Below are 17,723 nucleotides of genomic sequence, written 5' to 3'. Positions count from 1 at the left end.
TGAGTTACAAGTAAATTACAGGTGAGATAAGGGTCAGTTAATTAAGGTAGAGATCATAGGTAAGTTAGAAATAAGCTACAGGCGAGTTCATTAAGTAGGTTACAGGTAAGTTAAGGATAAGTTACAGGCAAGTTAATTAAGTTAGAAGTTGCAGGTAAGGTTACAGGTAAGGTATAAGGCAAAGATATACATGTACACATATATATTCTTAACGAGCACGGGTAAAATAAAGTAAAAGACAAACAGGAAGCAGGTAAGAAACACACAAATAACAAAGGAAAATTTGTAGAGTAAAGAAACTGTGTATAAACTTTTGGTGAAAAATACTGAATAGCAAAGAGGAAACTGAATAAGAAAAAAGTAAACTAAAAAAAAAAGAAGAATGATTAGGTAGCTAGAAAATGTTACTATTAAACAAGCAGGACATCATTAAACTGTAAAGAAAAAGTTAAGAAATCATAATTACTACAAAGACAAGGCTTGGAAGGCGGGGAAAAAGTAACAGAAAAAGTTTAAAAAAAGAAGGAGCAAAATATAAAGCTCCTCAAAGACACCGACTTTATCTTCTTTTTTTTTCTTGGTATTCCTATCTATTAAACAAACAAAAATAAACAAACATGAAAAAGGTGTCTTGAAATAACTTTTTTTCCCAGGTATCCTTCTTTCTATTATCTTTTATTCCTTGCCTTACCTTTCTTTCTTACATTTTTTCATCGTTTATACCCTGTGTGTGTGTGTGTGTGTGTGTGTGTGTGTGTGTGTGTGTGTGTGTGTGTGTGTGTGTGTGTGTGTGTGTGTGTGAGTTTATCCTGCGGCCATGTTTTACGCAGTCCTTTGATGTCGCCGGAAAAACAGCAAATGAAGGTTGTCTAAAGTGGAGATATTTTTCCAGCACGATTCTTTGAGACGAGGTGATCTTCTTAATAATGCCTGTAAATCTCCCTCCTCCTTTCTTCTTGTCTTCTCTTTCCCTCTCTTTCCTTCTTAAATTTTGTTGTCTTCATCTTTTTATCTCTCTTTTTTTCGTTTCCTTCTTATATTTTCTGTTGTCTTTTTTTTTTTCCTTCTCTTCTCTCTTAAATTTTGTCCACATCATCATGTTATCTTTTTTTTTTTCGTTTCCTTCTTTTATTCTTTGTTGTCTTCTCTGGCCCCCTTTTTCCCTCTTAAATTTTGTTGTCTTCGTCATCATCTTATCTCTTTTTGTCGTCTCCTTTTATTCTCTATTTTCCTTCGTTATCCTCTGAAACTTTCTCATCATCATCATCTTCTCTTTTTTCTCGTTTTTTTTTTCCTCTTCTCTATCCTTCCGACCTCTTCCCGATCTTCTTTTCCTTTTTCTTCTCTTCTCTTCTCTTCTCTTCTCTTCTCTTCTCTCTCTCTCTCTCTCTCTCTCTCTCTCTCTCTCTCTCTCTCTCTCTCTCTCTCTCTCTCTCTCTCTCTCTCTCTCTCCTTCGTTAGCATTCTGCTCCAAGTCGAGTCATTTATCTTCCATCCTTGCTTCCTTCCTTGTTTCCTTCCTTCCTTCCTTCCTTCCCTTTTTACTGAATATATATCATTTCTCACATTTTTTTCCCCGTCACACTCTTTCCTCCAACACGTTTGGGGACAACTAACCTTACAGAAACGCCTCTCTTACTTGCTTTCCTTACCTCTTTCCTGTTTCCCCTTCACATTCTCTCCTTCCCTCCTATTCCCTCCATTGATGTTCCATTTCCTACTCTTTTTTTTTCCTTCTTTTCCCTCCTTGCTTAAGTTTTTCAAGCACGAGGCATGAAGTTTATGAGGACGATGATAACTTTTACATTAATACTTTTGAAATCACTGGAGATGAAGGGAGGGTATGAGTGAGGGACGGGAGATAAGGGAGAAATGAAGGAGGAGAATCGGAAGAAAAAGAGAGGGAAAAGGAAAGAATGAGGAAGAAAGGGCCGAATGGAGGAAGAAAGAGAAGCAGAAGGAAGGCTAAGAGTGAAGATTGGAAGACTATAAGAGAGAGAAATGAAGAAGAGAAAGAAAAGGGAAAGAAAAATGAGGCTAAAAGAAAGAATAAGGAAGAAAGAAAGGAATAAAAGGAAGAAATAGAAACAAAAGGAAGGCTAAGAGTGAAAATGGGGAGAAGATAAGGGAGAAATGGAGAGAGAGAAAGGGGAAGAAAGAAAGGAGAGAGTAAAAGAGAGAAGTAAGAGAAAGAATCGAGGCAGAAAGAGAAACAGAAGAGAGGATAATGGAAACGAAAGAGAGGAGGAAGAAAGACAAAAGGGAAGGAAGGAGAAAGAGAAGACTATGTAGAATAAGGAATATGGAAAACAGGAACAGAGGAAAGGGAAGAGGAGATGGGAGGAAAAAATGGGAAGGAAAAAGAGACAGTAACAGGAAAAAATAAGGAACAGAAAATAGAGAAGGCGAGAAGGGAGGAAAGGAGAAAGGAAAAGGAGAAAGTAGTGTGAAGGAAAGACAGAAATAAAACTGACAGAAATAAAAGAAAGGAGAAGAAAGAAGGGAAAGGAGGAGGAAAATAAAAAAATCAAAAGGAAAAGAGATGGAGGAAGAAGAGATGAGAAGAGAAGAGGCTACGATGAGGGAAATGGAGGGAAAAACAGAAGAAAGGTGGAGGTAAATGAAGACGAAAGAATAACACAAGAAAGTAGAGAAAAACTGACTTTCTGTACATAAATAATAAAACAAATGAGGGAAGAAGGTATGAAGGAAGGAGAGATGGCAAGAAGAAAGAGGGGAAATGACAAGAAATAGAGAAACAAGAAAAAATGAGGAAACAGTAGAGTAAGAATAGTAAGAAAAATTGGTTACTGAAAGGAGTGAGAGAGGGAAGGAGAGAGAAGAGGGAAGGAGAAAGACACAAAAAGGAGAGTAGCTGGGAGGAAAAGAGAGACGAAGGGAATAGAGAAGAAAGAGTAAATGTGGAAGGAAGGAAATACAGAAGAAAAGTAGGAAAAATTGCTTATTATCACATATTAAAGGCAAAATTCAAAGAAGGGAGGTAGGAAGGAGGATAAGATAGAAAGGAGGAAGAGGAAAAGTGGAGAATAATAGGGAAGTGTGGAAGAAATATGGTAAAAAAAAAAAGTACAAGAAAAATACTTATTCTCGCACACTAAGGCTGAAATTGAAGGGAAGGAGGCAGGGAAGAAGATGAAATGGGAAAAGGAAGAGGGGAGGAGGATAAACATAAGGAAAGAGGAGCAAGGAAAGTAAAATGTTAGTGAAGTATAGCAAGAAGAGTATAAAAAATTACCTATTCTCACGTAATAAGGTTGAAATTGAAGGAAGAAGGAGAGGGAAAATATAAAATAGGAAGGAGAGGGGAAGAGGCAGAGAGTAAGACAGGAGAGGGGGAATCAAATGAGGAGTAAGTAAAGTAAGAAAAGGATGAAGAAACTGCTTTTTTTTTTTTCACAGAGAAACCAAATGTGGCATAAATATAAAAAAAATATATATATATAGAAAAGAATGAAAAACTGTGTGCCTCATATAGGAAGAAATAAATTTGGCATGAACACAGTAAGGAAAGAATAAGAACCTACTTGTTCTTACATAAGGGGAAGTCATTTAGAAGTATAGTGAGAAAAGAATAAAAAAATTTCCTATTTTTACAAAGGGGAGATAAATGTATGAAGCATAGTAAAAAAAAAAAAAAACTATTCTTATACAGAGAAAGTAAACGTGAAGTATAGTAAAAAAAAATTGAAACAGCTTATTTTTACATAAAGAGAAGTAGGTGTGGAGTAAACACGGGAAGAAAATTCAAATCTGCTTATCCTCCCTTATTAATGTTAAAATTACCCCCTGAATCCTGATTGAAGCTGGAACACCTCGCTCGGTCCCGCGGGTAATCAGGCAATGCTCCCGAGATAAGCCCCCAGATGGCGTGCTGGCAATTCCCCCCAAACATGTTGCTCCTTCAGGTGGAATAGCTTAGCAATAACCTCCCCGGAGTAGACAATCCCTTCCCATTCCATTCATTAGCATTGTATTAGTAAGTTCAAAGCATAACTCAGGTGTGAGGCGAAGGAAGGCGGAGCTCAGGTGATCATCTCTGTGTCTGCAGGTGTTTTATGATGACTTGTAACTTTTTTTCACATTTTCTTTATCTAGATTTCAGTCAATTCAATTTTTTTTACCTGTATTTTAGTTGACAAGTTCAGATAGTAACTCTTTGCCTACAGTTTAGTTCAAAACATTTATTGAACTATAGTAAAGAGTTATAACCTCATACCTGCAGTTTAGTCAAAAAAGTTCCAAACATAACTACTTACGTACAGTTCAATTAAGTTCAAAGCAAAACTCCTTGCCTCCAGTTTAGTTAATACATTCGAAGCATAACTTTACCTGCAGATCAAACCAAAACTATTTACATACAGTACAATTTGTAAACTCAAAGCATACTATCCAGTTAATAAGTTCTAAGCATGACTCAGGCGTAACTCAGGTGATTATTTTGCGTTCAGGTGTTTTCTGTGCCGCCTTACCGTAAATATTTAACATTCTTTTCACTTCAATTTCTATTAGTCAAGTACAAGTGTAAGACGAAGGGAGGACTTAGCTAATGAGTTTGCGTACAGGTAAGCTGGGACATCTCACCATAAATATTTTACCATTTTCTTTACCTACTATTCTCCTTCCAGCCTAAACTTCCATGGGAGTGAGAGAGGAGCGGTCAGCAGCATCAGGGCGGAGTGAAACTTTGCCTACTTGTCTTCATCTGTACACCAAACTTAGGAGGGTTTTGTGGCGGCAAACAGAGGAGGCGGACGGAGCTTCCATAACATTACTACCTCGGAAAAACTGGGAGGGGCAGGTGCAGGAGCGGGGCGCAGCGAGGCTAATCACAGGGGGGTGGTGGAAGAAGCCGGATGAGAGAGGAGCCTTTGGGATACGAGTATAGCACCTGAGGCGAGGAGAGGGAGACGGAGAGAGTGAGAGACACGCTTCCTGAGGTGCTTTTTCCCCAGAGCTTGGCATGACGCAACGCAAGGCGGCCGGAAAACTACAACACGAGAGAGAGAACTGTGCAATCGATAAGGGAGTAAAGTTTGTCCTTCGCAGCAGCTCCACGCCAAGCAGTTACTCGGGTATAGAGAGCCGCTTCAAGCTACCCTGCCCTTACCCTCGCTGCCACTGCCCCCTCCAAGCATAGATACCTTTAATTCTGGTTTAAAAATTTCCCTGTGTCTTACGTAATTCTTTTCCCAGGCACGGGTTCGCTATCCTTCCTCGATTCCCTGAACTTTAGACGAAAGGGCAGGGCGCCTGATTTAGACACCAGAGGATTCGTGGCCCGTGAATAACCAATGCTTGTAGTGTCTTGTTCTATGCCTTCAACACCTCCCAGGTACATGCTCAGGTGAATGGAGTCTACTGTAGTGAAGCGAGGCACTGATGGATGTGAGGCAGGCACCTGGCGGCGATCATGATCCGGCACAGGTGTGTCTAACTAACAGGTAATGAATGCACGAGGAAGGCACTACTCTCGCTCTGTCTCTCCCTAACCTACAAGACACACACATTGTATTCGTGCTATGAATACCTTATGAACACCTACACGGAGGAGGAAGAGGAAGAGGAGGAGGAGGAGATGGAGGGTGCAGAGTGAAGGAGAGAAGATGGGTGTCTGGATGGGAGCGGCAAGGGCTGGAGTGAGGAGAAGGAGAGAAGAGAATGTTTGATATGAAGGAAGAGAGGACATCTTGTAACAAACAAACAAATTAAGTTTTAAAGACTGGTAAGAAATCGAAAATCCTGAGTAATACAAATCTACCCATCAAAGGACAGGAATACTTATGTTCTTATGCCCCAGGAATCACTCAAACCAAGTAAAAAATCAGCCTCGACAATCTCAAAAAGAAAAAAAAGAAAAATCATGAAAATGATAAGAAAAACGTAAAAAATCATAAGCGACACAAATCCACTCATAACCAAAGACCACAACATTAATATTCACGTCCTTATACCTCAAAAAAAAAAATCAAACCATCTAAAAATCAACAGTTTCGACATCTCAAATAATAAAAGACAAGAAAAAATCGAAAAACGTGAAAGCGACACAAAACAACTCATTATCAAAGGCAAGAAACACTCACGTCCTTAGGGCCCAGGTTCTTCACTTGGCATGGAAGGCTCGCGCGGTGGCCAAGCACTGCTGTCACGTTGGTGGGGCCGTTGCCGAACACTGCTGAACTGTGGCTGTTCCCGCGGCCCCACGTGATGGTGTGCTGCAGCCCCCCGCGGTCATAGCGTCCTGGGGGAGGCAAAGAAGGTATTGGGGTTGAGTGTCTGGTGAAGTTAAGAGTGATAATAGTGGTGGTGGTGTCCTAAGGAAAGCGAAGAAAGTGTTAAAGTGACTGTCTGGTGATGATGATGATAATGGCGGTGGTAGTGATGGAAGTAATGGCGGTGGTGATGATGGTAGACGGAAGCGAAGATGTTGGAGTGAATGATAATGGTGGTGGAAGTAGTGATGGTGGTGGTGGTGGTGGTGGTGGTGGTGGTGGTGGTGGTGGTGGTGGTGGTGGTGGTGGTGGTGGTGGTGGTGGTGGTGGTGGTGACAAACGCATAATTAAGAACAGGGATAAAAAGTAAAAAATGTGGATAATAAGATATACAATAATAACGATAAATATAAAAAACATTCCGTTCTGATGAAGATGAAGACAGGAAGAGATAAGCATCAGTGGCTGTGGTGGTGATGGTGGTTGCGGTACTGGTAGTAGTAGTAGTAGTAGTAGTAGTAGTAGTAGTAGTAGTAGTAGCAGTAGTAGTAGTAGTGGTGGTGGTGGTGGTGGTTAGTGGTGGTGGTGGTGGTGGTGACACGCATGAATAAGAACTGAGATAGAAAGCCTAGAAATGTCAGAAGGGAGACGTGGTGTGGTGGTGATCGTGGGTATGGGAACAATGAACGCATGAAAAAGGAATAAAGGAATAAAGAAAAATAATAAAAATCCGGTAAAAGAACATGGTGTGGTAGTGATTCAGGACAACAGCAGTAACAGTGATACACGTAAAAATAGAAACGTGAAAAGGATAAAACAAAGCCAGGAACAGAAAAAAAAACAGCAACAATGAGATAAAATAGAAAAAAAACAGGGAGAGAGAGAGAGAGAGAGAGAGAGAGAGAGAGAGAGAGAGAGAGAGAGAGAGAGAGAGAGAGAGAGAGAGAGAGAGAGAGAGACGCGTATTACAAATAGACGGATAAAAACGCACGCTAAAACGAACTATAAATAGCGTGAATACAAGGCGAGGGAGAAAAAAAAGAGGTGAAAACGAGGCAGTCAATAGCGGCGGAGAAGAGGAGGAGGAGGAGGAGGAGGAGGAGGAGGAGGAGGAGAAAAAAGAGCAGAAATAGTGGGAGTAAGAAGAGAAGCAAGAAGAGGAGTAAAAGAGGGAGAGGAGGAAGAGGAGGAGGAGGAGGAGGATCAAGGAAGGGAGAAGGAAGATGAGCCAGTCCCACTAGCCATTCACCAAGGAGGAGGAAGAAGAGGAAGAGGAAAACCAGGAGGAGGAGAAGGAGGAAAACAACGAAGATGAGAAATGTGAACGAAAGAAGTGAGAGGAGAAGGAATGGAAAAGACATAAAGGCGAAAGATGCTGAACCATTACAAAGATTCTCGCATTTACAACTTGCTTACGTCTCGGGACAGGAATAAGCAAAGAAGCAGCAGTGAAACGCCTCCACTGGGAACGATAAAACACGGCTAACGTGCTAAGTATGAATCAAGAGTCGAGGAAAAACTTTGGCTTATTTACACCTGAGAATCCACATCCCTAAGTTTGAAAACATTATTACCTACTCTTATTTTTCTTGATGGTGTTTCTCCCTCAGGGTTTGAATTTGTCTTTATTCATTCTTCATTTTTTTTTTTTTTCCTAGATTATTACCTGCGCACCTTTTTTTTTTTTTTTTTGTTGTTGTTGTTCCTGTTTCTCACTTAGGGGTAAAATTCATGTGTATTCATCTTCATAGTTTTCACTCGTTGTTTGATTATTTCATTCGTTTGTATTGACATTCATGTATTTCTTTATTCATTAACTTTTTTTTTTAAGTTGCATTTTATCTCTTTGGTTTAAAATTCCTTGTTATTTATTTTTATACATTATTCATTCGTGGTTTACATTCATCCATATTGACATTCATATATATTTATAGTCACACTATTTATTTTTTTAATTATCGTTTTGTATTATTTGCTTTGAAGGATATTTTTTTTTTTTATTTAAAAATTCATTCTTTTTATATTTTCTTTTCATTTCGTCCTTAACCCTTTTTCATATTGCTATTTTGCAGCTTTCATTTATAGAAGCGTTATCTATTTAGAGGCCAAACATTTACAGATAAACGTATTCTCTCCTAATCAACTTTCACTACCCCATCATCCCCTACCATGTATCTTTCACACCTCATCCTTTCTATCTCAGCTTTCCCTTCCCATTTACCCTTCCCACACAAAAAATCCCCTATTCCCCTTTAATATATCTCACCCTATAATCTTTTTTCCCTTCACAGTTTCCCACGCTATCATTCAGTGTCAGAAACCTTTAGCTCCTCGTTTACTCGGGATTTTTGTGGGGTTTTCTAGAGAGCATTTTACACTTGCCCTGCAGGAGAAAGCCGCAGTACTTCATCAAGCTTCTGCAATCTACCACGCTGTTTCCCCCGAAGACTTTTTTTTCTTAGCCGTTCCATCCAATCTCGCCGCGGGTCATCTGCCGACGCTTGAGAGAACGGACCAGCTCCCATCACCCCAAGTGGAGCCCCTTTCTCTCTCTCTCTCTCTTGCTCTTTCTCTTCCTCTCTGTGTCTGTTTGCCTGTCTGTTTCTATTTCTGTCTTTGCTTTTCTGTGTGTATCTGATTTTCTCTGTCTGTCTGTCTTTCTCTCTCTCTGTCTCTGTATCTCTCACCCACCTACACAAACATATCTACACACACACACACACACACACACACACACACACACACACACACACACACACACACACACACCTTCCCTCCTCCTCCACCACCTCTCTTTCTTCCCTTTGTTTCCCTTGCGTTCTTTCTTTGCATCCCTGATTACACTCTAGGAATAGACTCGCCTATGCATACTGCACGACGTCTCTCCCTCGGGCCCTCGTGTATGGTCAATTATAAAGCAGAGCAATATCTTAAAGTAGCACCAAACCCATTCCATCCCATCCCATCCCTGCCCCGCCCCGCCGCGCCCCGCTCTACCCCATCCTGCCCTATCCAGTCCATCCGACGCAGCATTCCAGAAAAAATATAAAGAGGAGCCGTGAGTTGCTTTCAGACTTCCATCCTATTCGCAAACTGGGTCCAGAGAGAGAGAGAGAGAGAGAGACTTCTCTCATCAACTGTTCAAATCATAGAGCAATCTACTCTCTCTCTCTCTCTCTCTCTCTCTCTCTCTCTCTCTCTCTCTCTCTCTCTCTCTCTCTCTCTCTCTCTCTCAGGAAAATGGTGGAGGGTTCTCGTGCGTGTGTGCGTGTGCGTGTTTTATGATATATGTATACATTTTTTCTCGCTCCACCACCCACTGGAACTGGAGACTGAAAAGGAGGTATAAAAATGGTAAAAGCTGCTCTGGATATGTGATAGCAAGGGATTTCAACATTTTCGTGATTCGAGTCAAAAGGAGCTGTGAAAAAAAATCTGCTGAAGGTTCCTCAGAGAATATGATAACAAATGCACCCTATAACACGAGATTTCTGTCTAAAAAGCAGTGAAAAAATCAGTTTATGGTCTTCCAGGAAAATATGATAGCAAAGGTACTTAAAGAAAACCGTTTAAGTTTAGAACAAAACGGAAGAAATCTGTTGAAGGTTCTGAAAATATGCTAACACAAGATTCGAGTCTAAAAAGGCAGCAAAAATATCAGTTTATGGTCTCCCAGGATAATATGATAGCAAGGGTACTTACAAAACCATTTAAGTCTGGAATAAAGCAATGGAGAAGAAAGAACTTTAAAAATTTTGGAAAACATAACAAGGGGACTTAACAAAATCATGATTCCAGTGTAAAAAAGGGATGGAAAATACTTGTGTTCTGAAAATATGATAATAAAAAGAATATATACGTCATGATTTCAGAGCCCAAGTGAAAAAGCAGTGAGGGTAACCGCTACAGTAATCCTGAAAATATAATACGATTCGAGTCTGAAAAAAAAAAAAAAAAAAAACACTTAAAAGAATTTGTTACGATGCCCCAAAAAACTAACACGAGAACTTCACATTGTGCTTTGACTCTGGAGAAAAAGATCTTCGTGAAAAAAATAAATAAAAAACAGTCAAAGTGGTGCAAAAAAAAATAAAAATAAGCTTCACATTACTATATTTCAAGTCTCAAAGGCCTCTGAAAAAAAAAATAGTTAAATTGACAATAATAACATGAGTATTTCACATTCTACTTTAAATCTGAAAAAAAAAAAAAATTGTAAAAAAAAATCATCACATTCGGTGGCCCAAAAATCAACAAGAAAACCTAACTTGATGCTTTGACTCAGGAAAACCTCAGTAAAAATGAGTTACTAATGACCATAAATGAATAACACAAGTATTTCATATTATACTCTGAATCTGAAAAACCACTTCAAAAACTCAGTTAAGGTGTTCCTAGTAATTAACATATGTACTTTTATTATACCTTAACTCTGCAAAACCTCAACAAAAAATAATAACTTAGATATCTCACATATATTATCAAAAACTCAATTAAGGTGACTAAGAAACTAACATAGAAACACCACATTATATTTCGAATCTGAAAACCCTCAAGAAAATAAATAAATAAATAAAAAACAATCCAGGTGACCCACAAAACCTGCCAGACAAGAGCACTTCACAGCACCATCAATAACAGGGCTGGTACACGAAGCAGAAAACACATCTCCAGCCTGCTGTGTCGGGGGTCTCATCAGGGGAAGCAAACAGGGGGCGTGTGTGCTGCCAACCGAGGGAGGCCAGCCCGGAAATGGCCAAATATTGACACATGATCCCCACACTCGCCCATAAGGTACTCTATTACCTGATAAGACCTCCTCAGGCATCTCCTCCGCCGCCCCCTTGTGTAGATACAGCGCCTCCAACTGGGTACTGTTCCTCGCGGGTATTGTTCCAAGTGGTTGTATTAGTTCGTTGGGTTTGGCAGGGTTTGCTTCTCTCAGTTACCTGGCCACCTGTGTCTGTGTATCTGTGGGTCTGTGTGTGCTTGTGTGCTCAGGTGCTTGTGTTGCTTGTATCAGTGTGTATGTGTGTTTGAGTTGTGTGTGTGTGTGTGTGTGTGTGTGTGTGTGTGTGTGTGTGTGTGTGTGTGTGTGTGTGTGTGCGTCTCTCTCTCTCTCTCTCTCTCTCTCTCTCTCTCTCTCTCTCTCTCTCTCTCTCTCTCTCTCTCTCTCTCTCTCTCTCTCTCTCTCTCTCTCTCTCTCTCTCTCTATGAACCCGTTGGTCAGTCAATACTCATGTCTCTCTGTCTGTGTGGTATATCTGCTGGCTTCCTATCTCTCTCTCTCTCTCTCTCTCTCTCTCTCTCTCTCTCTCTCTCTCTCTCTCTCTCTCTCTCTCTCTCTCTCTCTCTCTCTTCCCCCTTTAACACATATAAACCTATCCATACCCCACAACACACTTACCCCCATCTCCCCTCCAATACACACAGACACACACACACAGAGGCACACAGACACACACACACACACACACATTACTGATATGAAAGAGCACGGAGCAGCTTTATAAATCCTCTTTACGCCAGCTTTACAACCTAGAGTCGGGATTATCGAGCCTCCCCACCCACAACTCACATCCCCCCCTCCCCCTCCCCTTCCTGTCCTCCGCTCTAGTGAATCAACTCGTATAAGATTCGCGAGGGAAAATTTCTCCAGGTGACACTCAAAATTGGGCCAAGGACGAACTAGCGTGCCAAAATACGAAAATAAATGAAAAAAAAAAAAGAGTATTGAGTTTAGGTATTAAGGGCCTTTATTTTCAAACAGTCTAGGCGTTTCTTCCCTCCTTACTTTCTCTTCTAATTTGCACGAGATTCTTCCTTTAATTTTGCAACAGTTAATTCCCTTTAATTTTGTCCTATTTTCCCGTACTGATTTTTTTCCCTTCTTTTCTCTTTTTTTTTTATATTAATTCGTAGTGTTTCCCTTTTCTCTACTCATTTCTTTAGTGATTTGTAGTATTTTTTCCTTTTATTTCCTTACTATGTTTCCTATTTGGCACGATTCTATTCTCTTTAATTCTCCTTTACTTTCTTTTTTTCTAATTTTGGAGAGAAGGTTCCTTTTCAACCTATTTATAACTTTTTTTTTTACTCTTCAGTTCTTTTCTCCATTTTTTTCTAATTCGCATAATTTTTTCCCTTTAATTATCATTTACTTTTTTTTCTAGTTTTGGAGATAAAGGTTGAGAAGTTTCAATTTCTAATGATTTTATTTTCTGTTCTTTAATTTTTATCTAATTCGCATCAATTTTCCCTTTAATTCTCCCTTACTTTCTTTTCTAGTTACGGGGAAATGTTTTATCAACTTTTTTTTTCGCTACCTTTTTCGTTATTTTTTCCTAATTATCACCCATTTTCTTTTCAATTCTCTCTTACTTAATTTTTCTTGTTACCGAGAGAAGTTTTCTTGATTTTTTTTCGCTATCTTTTTAGCTATTTTTTTTTTCCCTAATCGCACAAATCTTCTCTTTAATCCTCCCTTACTTTCCTTTCTAATTCTGGCGCGGAGTTTCCCTTCAGGAGAAGATACAAATACTGACGGCGTGCGTGGGAGAAGGGATATTGTGGTGCCGACCGCCGCCTTCTGGATTAGGGCCGCCGGCGCATCCACTGGTGTTGACGATGGAGGCCGCGGCGCCCCTCACACATACTAACGACAAGGGGAGCGCCGTGCCTTGCTGGGAAGACCTGGGAGGCGTGTTCGGTGCAAGGAGGCGGAATTATTGAGGAGAGATAAATGTTATAGCGTCAGAGAATTGGTGTGTCTAACCTTAGGGATACGAGAGAAAGATGAAAAATGAACCATTTAGAGAATTGTGTTAAGTAGAAATTCTCTCTCTCTCTCTCTCTCTCTCTCTCTCTCTCTCTCTCTCTCCTCTCTCTCTCTCTCTCTCTCTCTCTCTCTCTCTCTCTCTCTCTCTCTCTCTACGCCTACATCTTCTCCTCCGACACACACACACACACACACACACACACACACACACAATTACATATATTTCTACAGAACATAATTTCCGAAAAGAATTGTCTCTCTGTAAAGGTTAAATTGTCTCTCCTGTAAAGGTTAGACATACTGATACTCCGACATTTATCACGCTTTAATAATTTGTTTCTTTGCTCAGAAAATTTACGCACCCCACTGTCCATACCCGGCACTATCTGTCTGCTTATCTATCTATCGATCTATCTATCTGACCTTGGATAGACAGGTAGATTGAAAGATAGATAATTAAATAAGAGAGAAAAGAAGGAAGAGAGGGAGAGAGAGAGAGAGAGAGAGAGAGAGAGGAGAGAGAGAGAGAGAGAGAGAGAGAGAAGAGAGAGAGAGAGAGAGAGAGAGAGAGAGAGAGAGAAAACTCGCAGATAGATACAGATATATTCTGTCCGCGGTTTTAATCCAATTTATTTGGAGAAATATTCTTACTCCAGTTCTGCCTCACAGCAGCCGCCGCCACTCACCGCCGGGGGAGGCGCCGTCTCACAAATACCGTGTGGCATAAACTGAACATTGTGAGAAAAATAGACCAACCCTCCGCGCTGGCCACAAAGCCTGGCGTGGCCCTGTGTCCTGGAAGGTAGCCTCGGCTCGCCACCACTCCGGCTAAACTGTAACAATCCGTCCTCTAAAATTTAGCCAGCTGCAGTGTTCCGGGTTTGCAATCCCTTCTTTACGCAAACCGGCGAGTGCGCGTCCTGCAGGTAAATAAGTGATGATCGCTCGCCCTGTTCCAGAATGACTGGCAGGTCCCGAATTTTGGGTGAAACTTTGCCTCGTCACGTGAATAAGAAAATGCTCAGCGTGTGGCGTACAAAACTGTTAGCGCCCTCGCTGCGGGGAGATGAGAATGTGCTGGTGGTCCAGGGAATTCCTGAAGGTGTGTCAAAGGGAGGCACAGAAACTAAGTCGCCGTTGGCGTGACTGGTCACACGCGCCGGCCTGGCACAAAGGCCGCCTCCATAATGCCGCCCTGACGCCTGCCTGACTGCACCCACGCGGGGAGATGAGCGTGACGGATTTTATTCTAAACTTAGTTAATCAGGAAGGCTTTTCTCATTCACTTTCAGGACAGCGAGAAATTAATATATACGAAAAGTTAAAGAAGTGTAAGAGACCACCAAGAATAACAATAACGGCATGGGTACCGCTCCCCTCCCGCCCCGCCCGCCGCTCCCTCAACACTGGTGAAAAATGGGCCTCACACTTATGGGGAAAGACCATAAGCTTAAGTGCTCATAAATGTTTGTGGGACATTTATTGTTCCTGTAAACAATTAAGCAGTGCTCGAGGCTGAAGAACTAGTGCTCCTTTTAGCGACGAAAGCCTTCACGCTGCTCGACACACGCCATGCAGCTGTACACAGTGTGCAGAGACTAGACGCCTGACACTGCCTCGGAGCAAATAATAACCAGTGCACGTGATCCCAAGCCACACAGTAAAGTTTTCACTCATATTTTTCGTCTTTGTCAGGAGACTGAAAACGCCACAGCACAAACTAATCCCGAGAGGAAACAGGAGCTGCAAACCAAATGGAGCATGAAACTAAGCCGGGACGATCGAGGCTGCTCCCCCTTAAGCCGGATACTGTGACATCTGATGGTCAGTCCTCCTCCCTTGTTGACGCGATACTTAAACTTAATTAAATATTGGTCGTCGCTCCCACCGTGTCGGCGCGGCGCCCCTGCCAGACAGAGCCCATCACCGCCCTTGCTGGCGAGGCGTAGGAAGTGTAACTGTCGACGGAAAATCATTAACTTGTACATTTAGATGAGACATTAAATCAAACCTGTATTGCGAATCTGAACCGAGCAGGGCCGTGTTGTATATTCTACCTGGCACGAGGCGCCCTTTGGGGAGAACTCCTGTCGCGCGTGATGGAGGGCCTGGCGCTGTAATGGGGGGAGTGAGAGCGTCGGCGAGGCACTGAGCTCAGTGGGCCGAGGTGACGTATATTACTTGTCGGTGGCCTCCCAGAATTCTCTTGTTTGCTTAGAAGCAGTTTGGCCAAGGCTAATTAGGCAGTAACATTCGACCTCGTCCCTTAAGCTCCGAAATTCAGAGCCTCTTCAGGACCGCGATACCGCAGTCTAACAGCGGTTCAGCACTTTATTGTACAATTAACAAGAACGTCCCGCAGAGCGCCCAAATATATTCCACACGACGAGGTGGCACCGAACCATTTTTCCTCGGCCGCGTCCCCGGTGACGGCTCGTAAACTAGGACCCTGTTGGGCGCACGTCCGTGTTATTTGCTGGCGAGGGCACTCGGGGTCACTGCCTTCCCTATCCAAGGTCACGCAGCCTCGTACTACCGTCACATTATTTTAAGCCTTCACGATAAACAGTTTCGATTACAGTACGACGCCGGACGAGAGTAGAATAAATGTTTCCCAGCTGTCTACCAATCAGGAGGCGACGCGGCCCCGTCCCTGACTCTTTCGGCGCGACGCGTGTGTCAGGCCGAGGAGGAAAAAAGAGTAAATTAGAGTAATGCACTTTTATGTCCCAGGTACCTGGTTTTTCACCCCTCCTGAACGAACGCACGCACGATACTGCACATCACATTTGGCGGTCATTACAACGCGGCGGAATCTGTGCGGGGAATTTTCACGCCTCACAAGCAGGCAGCAAAAGTTCATCGGTGAAAAATACGACAGGAAGACTTGGCTTGGCTTAGTTTCCCTTTAATTCACCACAAACTTGCAGGTACGCGACAGTTATTTCCCTTTCCTTACAATCTCCTCTGGATCCTCTCTCTCTTTCGCTACCACCCCAGCAGGCGCCTCCAGCAAGAACAAAGGGGGCTGGATCCCTCGAACGAACCTCCTCGTGACTAACTCTCTCACTGGAACACGCTTGAAACTTTACTGGGTCGCGGCAGGCAATCGTCGCTGGTCAGGACAGGGCGGGGGGCGAGAGTTGATACTTAAGATAAGGAAGAAAGCATTGGTTCGGGTGATAGTAGCGTAATAGTGGTGGTTGTGGTGTTAATGGCGGGGTGGATGGAAGCAATAGTGGCGAGGGTGGTCGTCGTGTTCATTGTAGTAATGTCAGTACTGATTGTGGCGTCGTGGCGTTTACTGTTGCGGTAATGATTCTGGTGAAGTGACTGTACTGATGGTGATAATGGTGATAGCAAGGTGTGGGTTTACGATGATGGTGCCTGTGGTGGTGGCGGTACTGCTGTGGTGGTGGTGGTGGTAAATCCTGATTCAATATACTTAATGACCAAAGGAGTGAGGGGGAAGAGGAGGACGAGAAGCATGAAGGTGAGAAGAAAAATTAAAGAGAAGAGAAGGGAGGGGAGGAAAGGAAAAGGAGGGAGAGAGGGAGTGCCTACGTACAATACCTCACAGAAATAACCTTCACTGCCATCTTTTTCACACGCTAATAGTTCTTCTTTTTTAATGACCAACCAATTAAGCTCCCAGCTCTCGCCCTCCCTGCGGCGGGGAATGAGAACAATTTGAGTCATGCCTCTAAAAATTATTTCACATATTTTCACGCGACTCTCTCTCTCTCTCTCTCTCTCTCTCTCTCCAAGGAGGCTCGAGTATTGTGACGGAAGGAAAGAGAATGAAGGAAGAAAGTACCAAGCGTCACTTAATAATGTAAGGCGCCACACGTCCTACTCTTACTCCAGCTCTCCCGTGGCACGATTTATGTTTTACCAATGCTGGCACAAAGTGAAGAGAAGAGAGACAAAGACAAGACAAATACAACACCCACCAACCCACACCCACCCACCCACCCACCCACACCCACCCACCCACACACACACACACACACAGGGCTTCCATATAAATCAAAGTTACACTCCCTTTCCTCAGTTATATGAAGGTGTCGTTCCTTTTTCTTTTCTCTGTCTCCGAATCGTCGAGTATTTTGCTGTTGTTTCCAGTGATTGGTGAAAGCGGTCGATGTTTTCCGTTTAAGCTGAGCAGCGGGTGGCCTCCCCTCTCCCTTCCCCCAACAGTCAAGCCACCCGCGTCCCATCACCCTAAGATATATGGAGTCGATACGTAGACCGCCTCGCCACGCCACCCTGTTCACTCTCCATCAATCTTGCTCCGCGGTTTGCTTCTCCACCCCCGCCTCCCTTCTCTCTCTCTCTCTCTCTCCCTCTATTTCTTTTTCTCCACGCCCTCTCTCACACCCCAGCCTCCTATTAGTCTTATATTTCTTTCTCCCTTTCCCTCTTCTCTTTCCCTCTCGCTCCCTAACGCCCTTACTCTCTTAACTAAACTCTGATGGCGGTTTCCTCTACTCTTTCTTTAGTCACACAAGTATTTAAACTTTACACGAAATTTCACGAAGTTTAATAGGTGTACGCGGTGTGAGATTAAGTTTTTTTTATCTCCTGCAGGGACGACACTAGACGTTAAATCTGTTACGAGTTACGTCTGCATCGCTCAAAGAGGAGGGCGGTAGAGAATCTTCAATATTTTTTCTCTTTCTTGTAGATGCAAATGACCGAGGACTGATCTACCT

General features: G+C 42.5%; 1 protein-coding gene across 1 annotated transcript in view; it reads right to left on the bottom strand.

Annotated features, from left to right (window-relative positions):
* Positions 1-17,723, bottom strand: part of LOC135107969 (uncharacterized) — a 96,739-nt gene that overhangs the window by 47,802 nt on the left and 31,214 nt on the right. Inside the window, exon 3 of the mRNA XM_064018465.1 lies at positions 6,102-6,259. Coding sequence (XP_063874535.1) covers positions 6,102-6,259 — 158 coding nt within the window. The remainder of the gene's footprint in view (positions 1-6,101; positions 6,260-17,723) is intronic.

The sequence above is a fragment of the Scylla paramamosain genome, chromosome 16 (genome assembly GCF_035594125.1).
Source record: "Scylla paramamosain isolate STU-SP2022 chromosome 16, ASM3559412v1, whole genome shotgun sequence".
NCBI lineage: Eukaryota > Metazoa > Arthropoda > Malacostraca > Decapoda > Portunidae > Scylla > Scylla paramamosain.
This window is presented reverse-complemented; position numbering and strand designations above follow the sequence as displayed.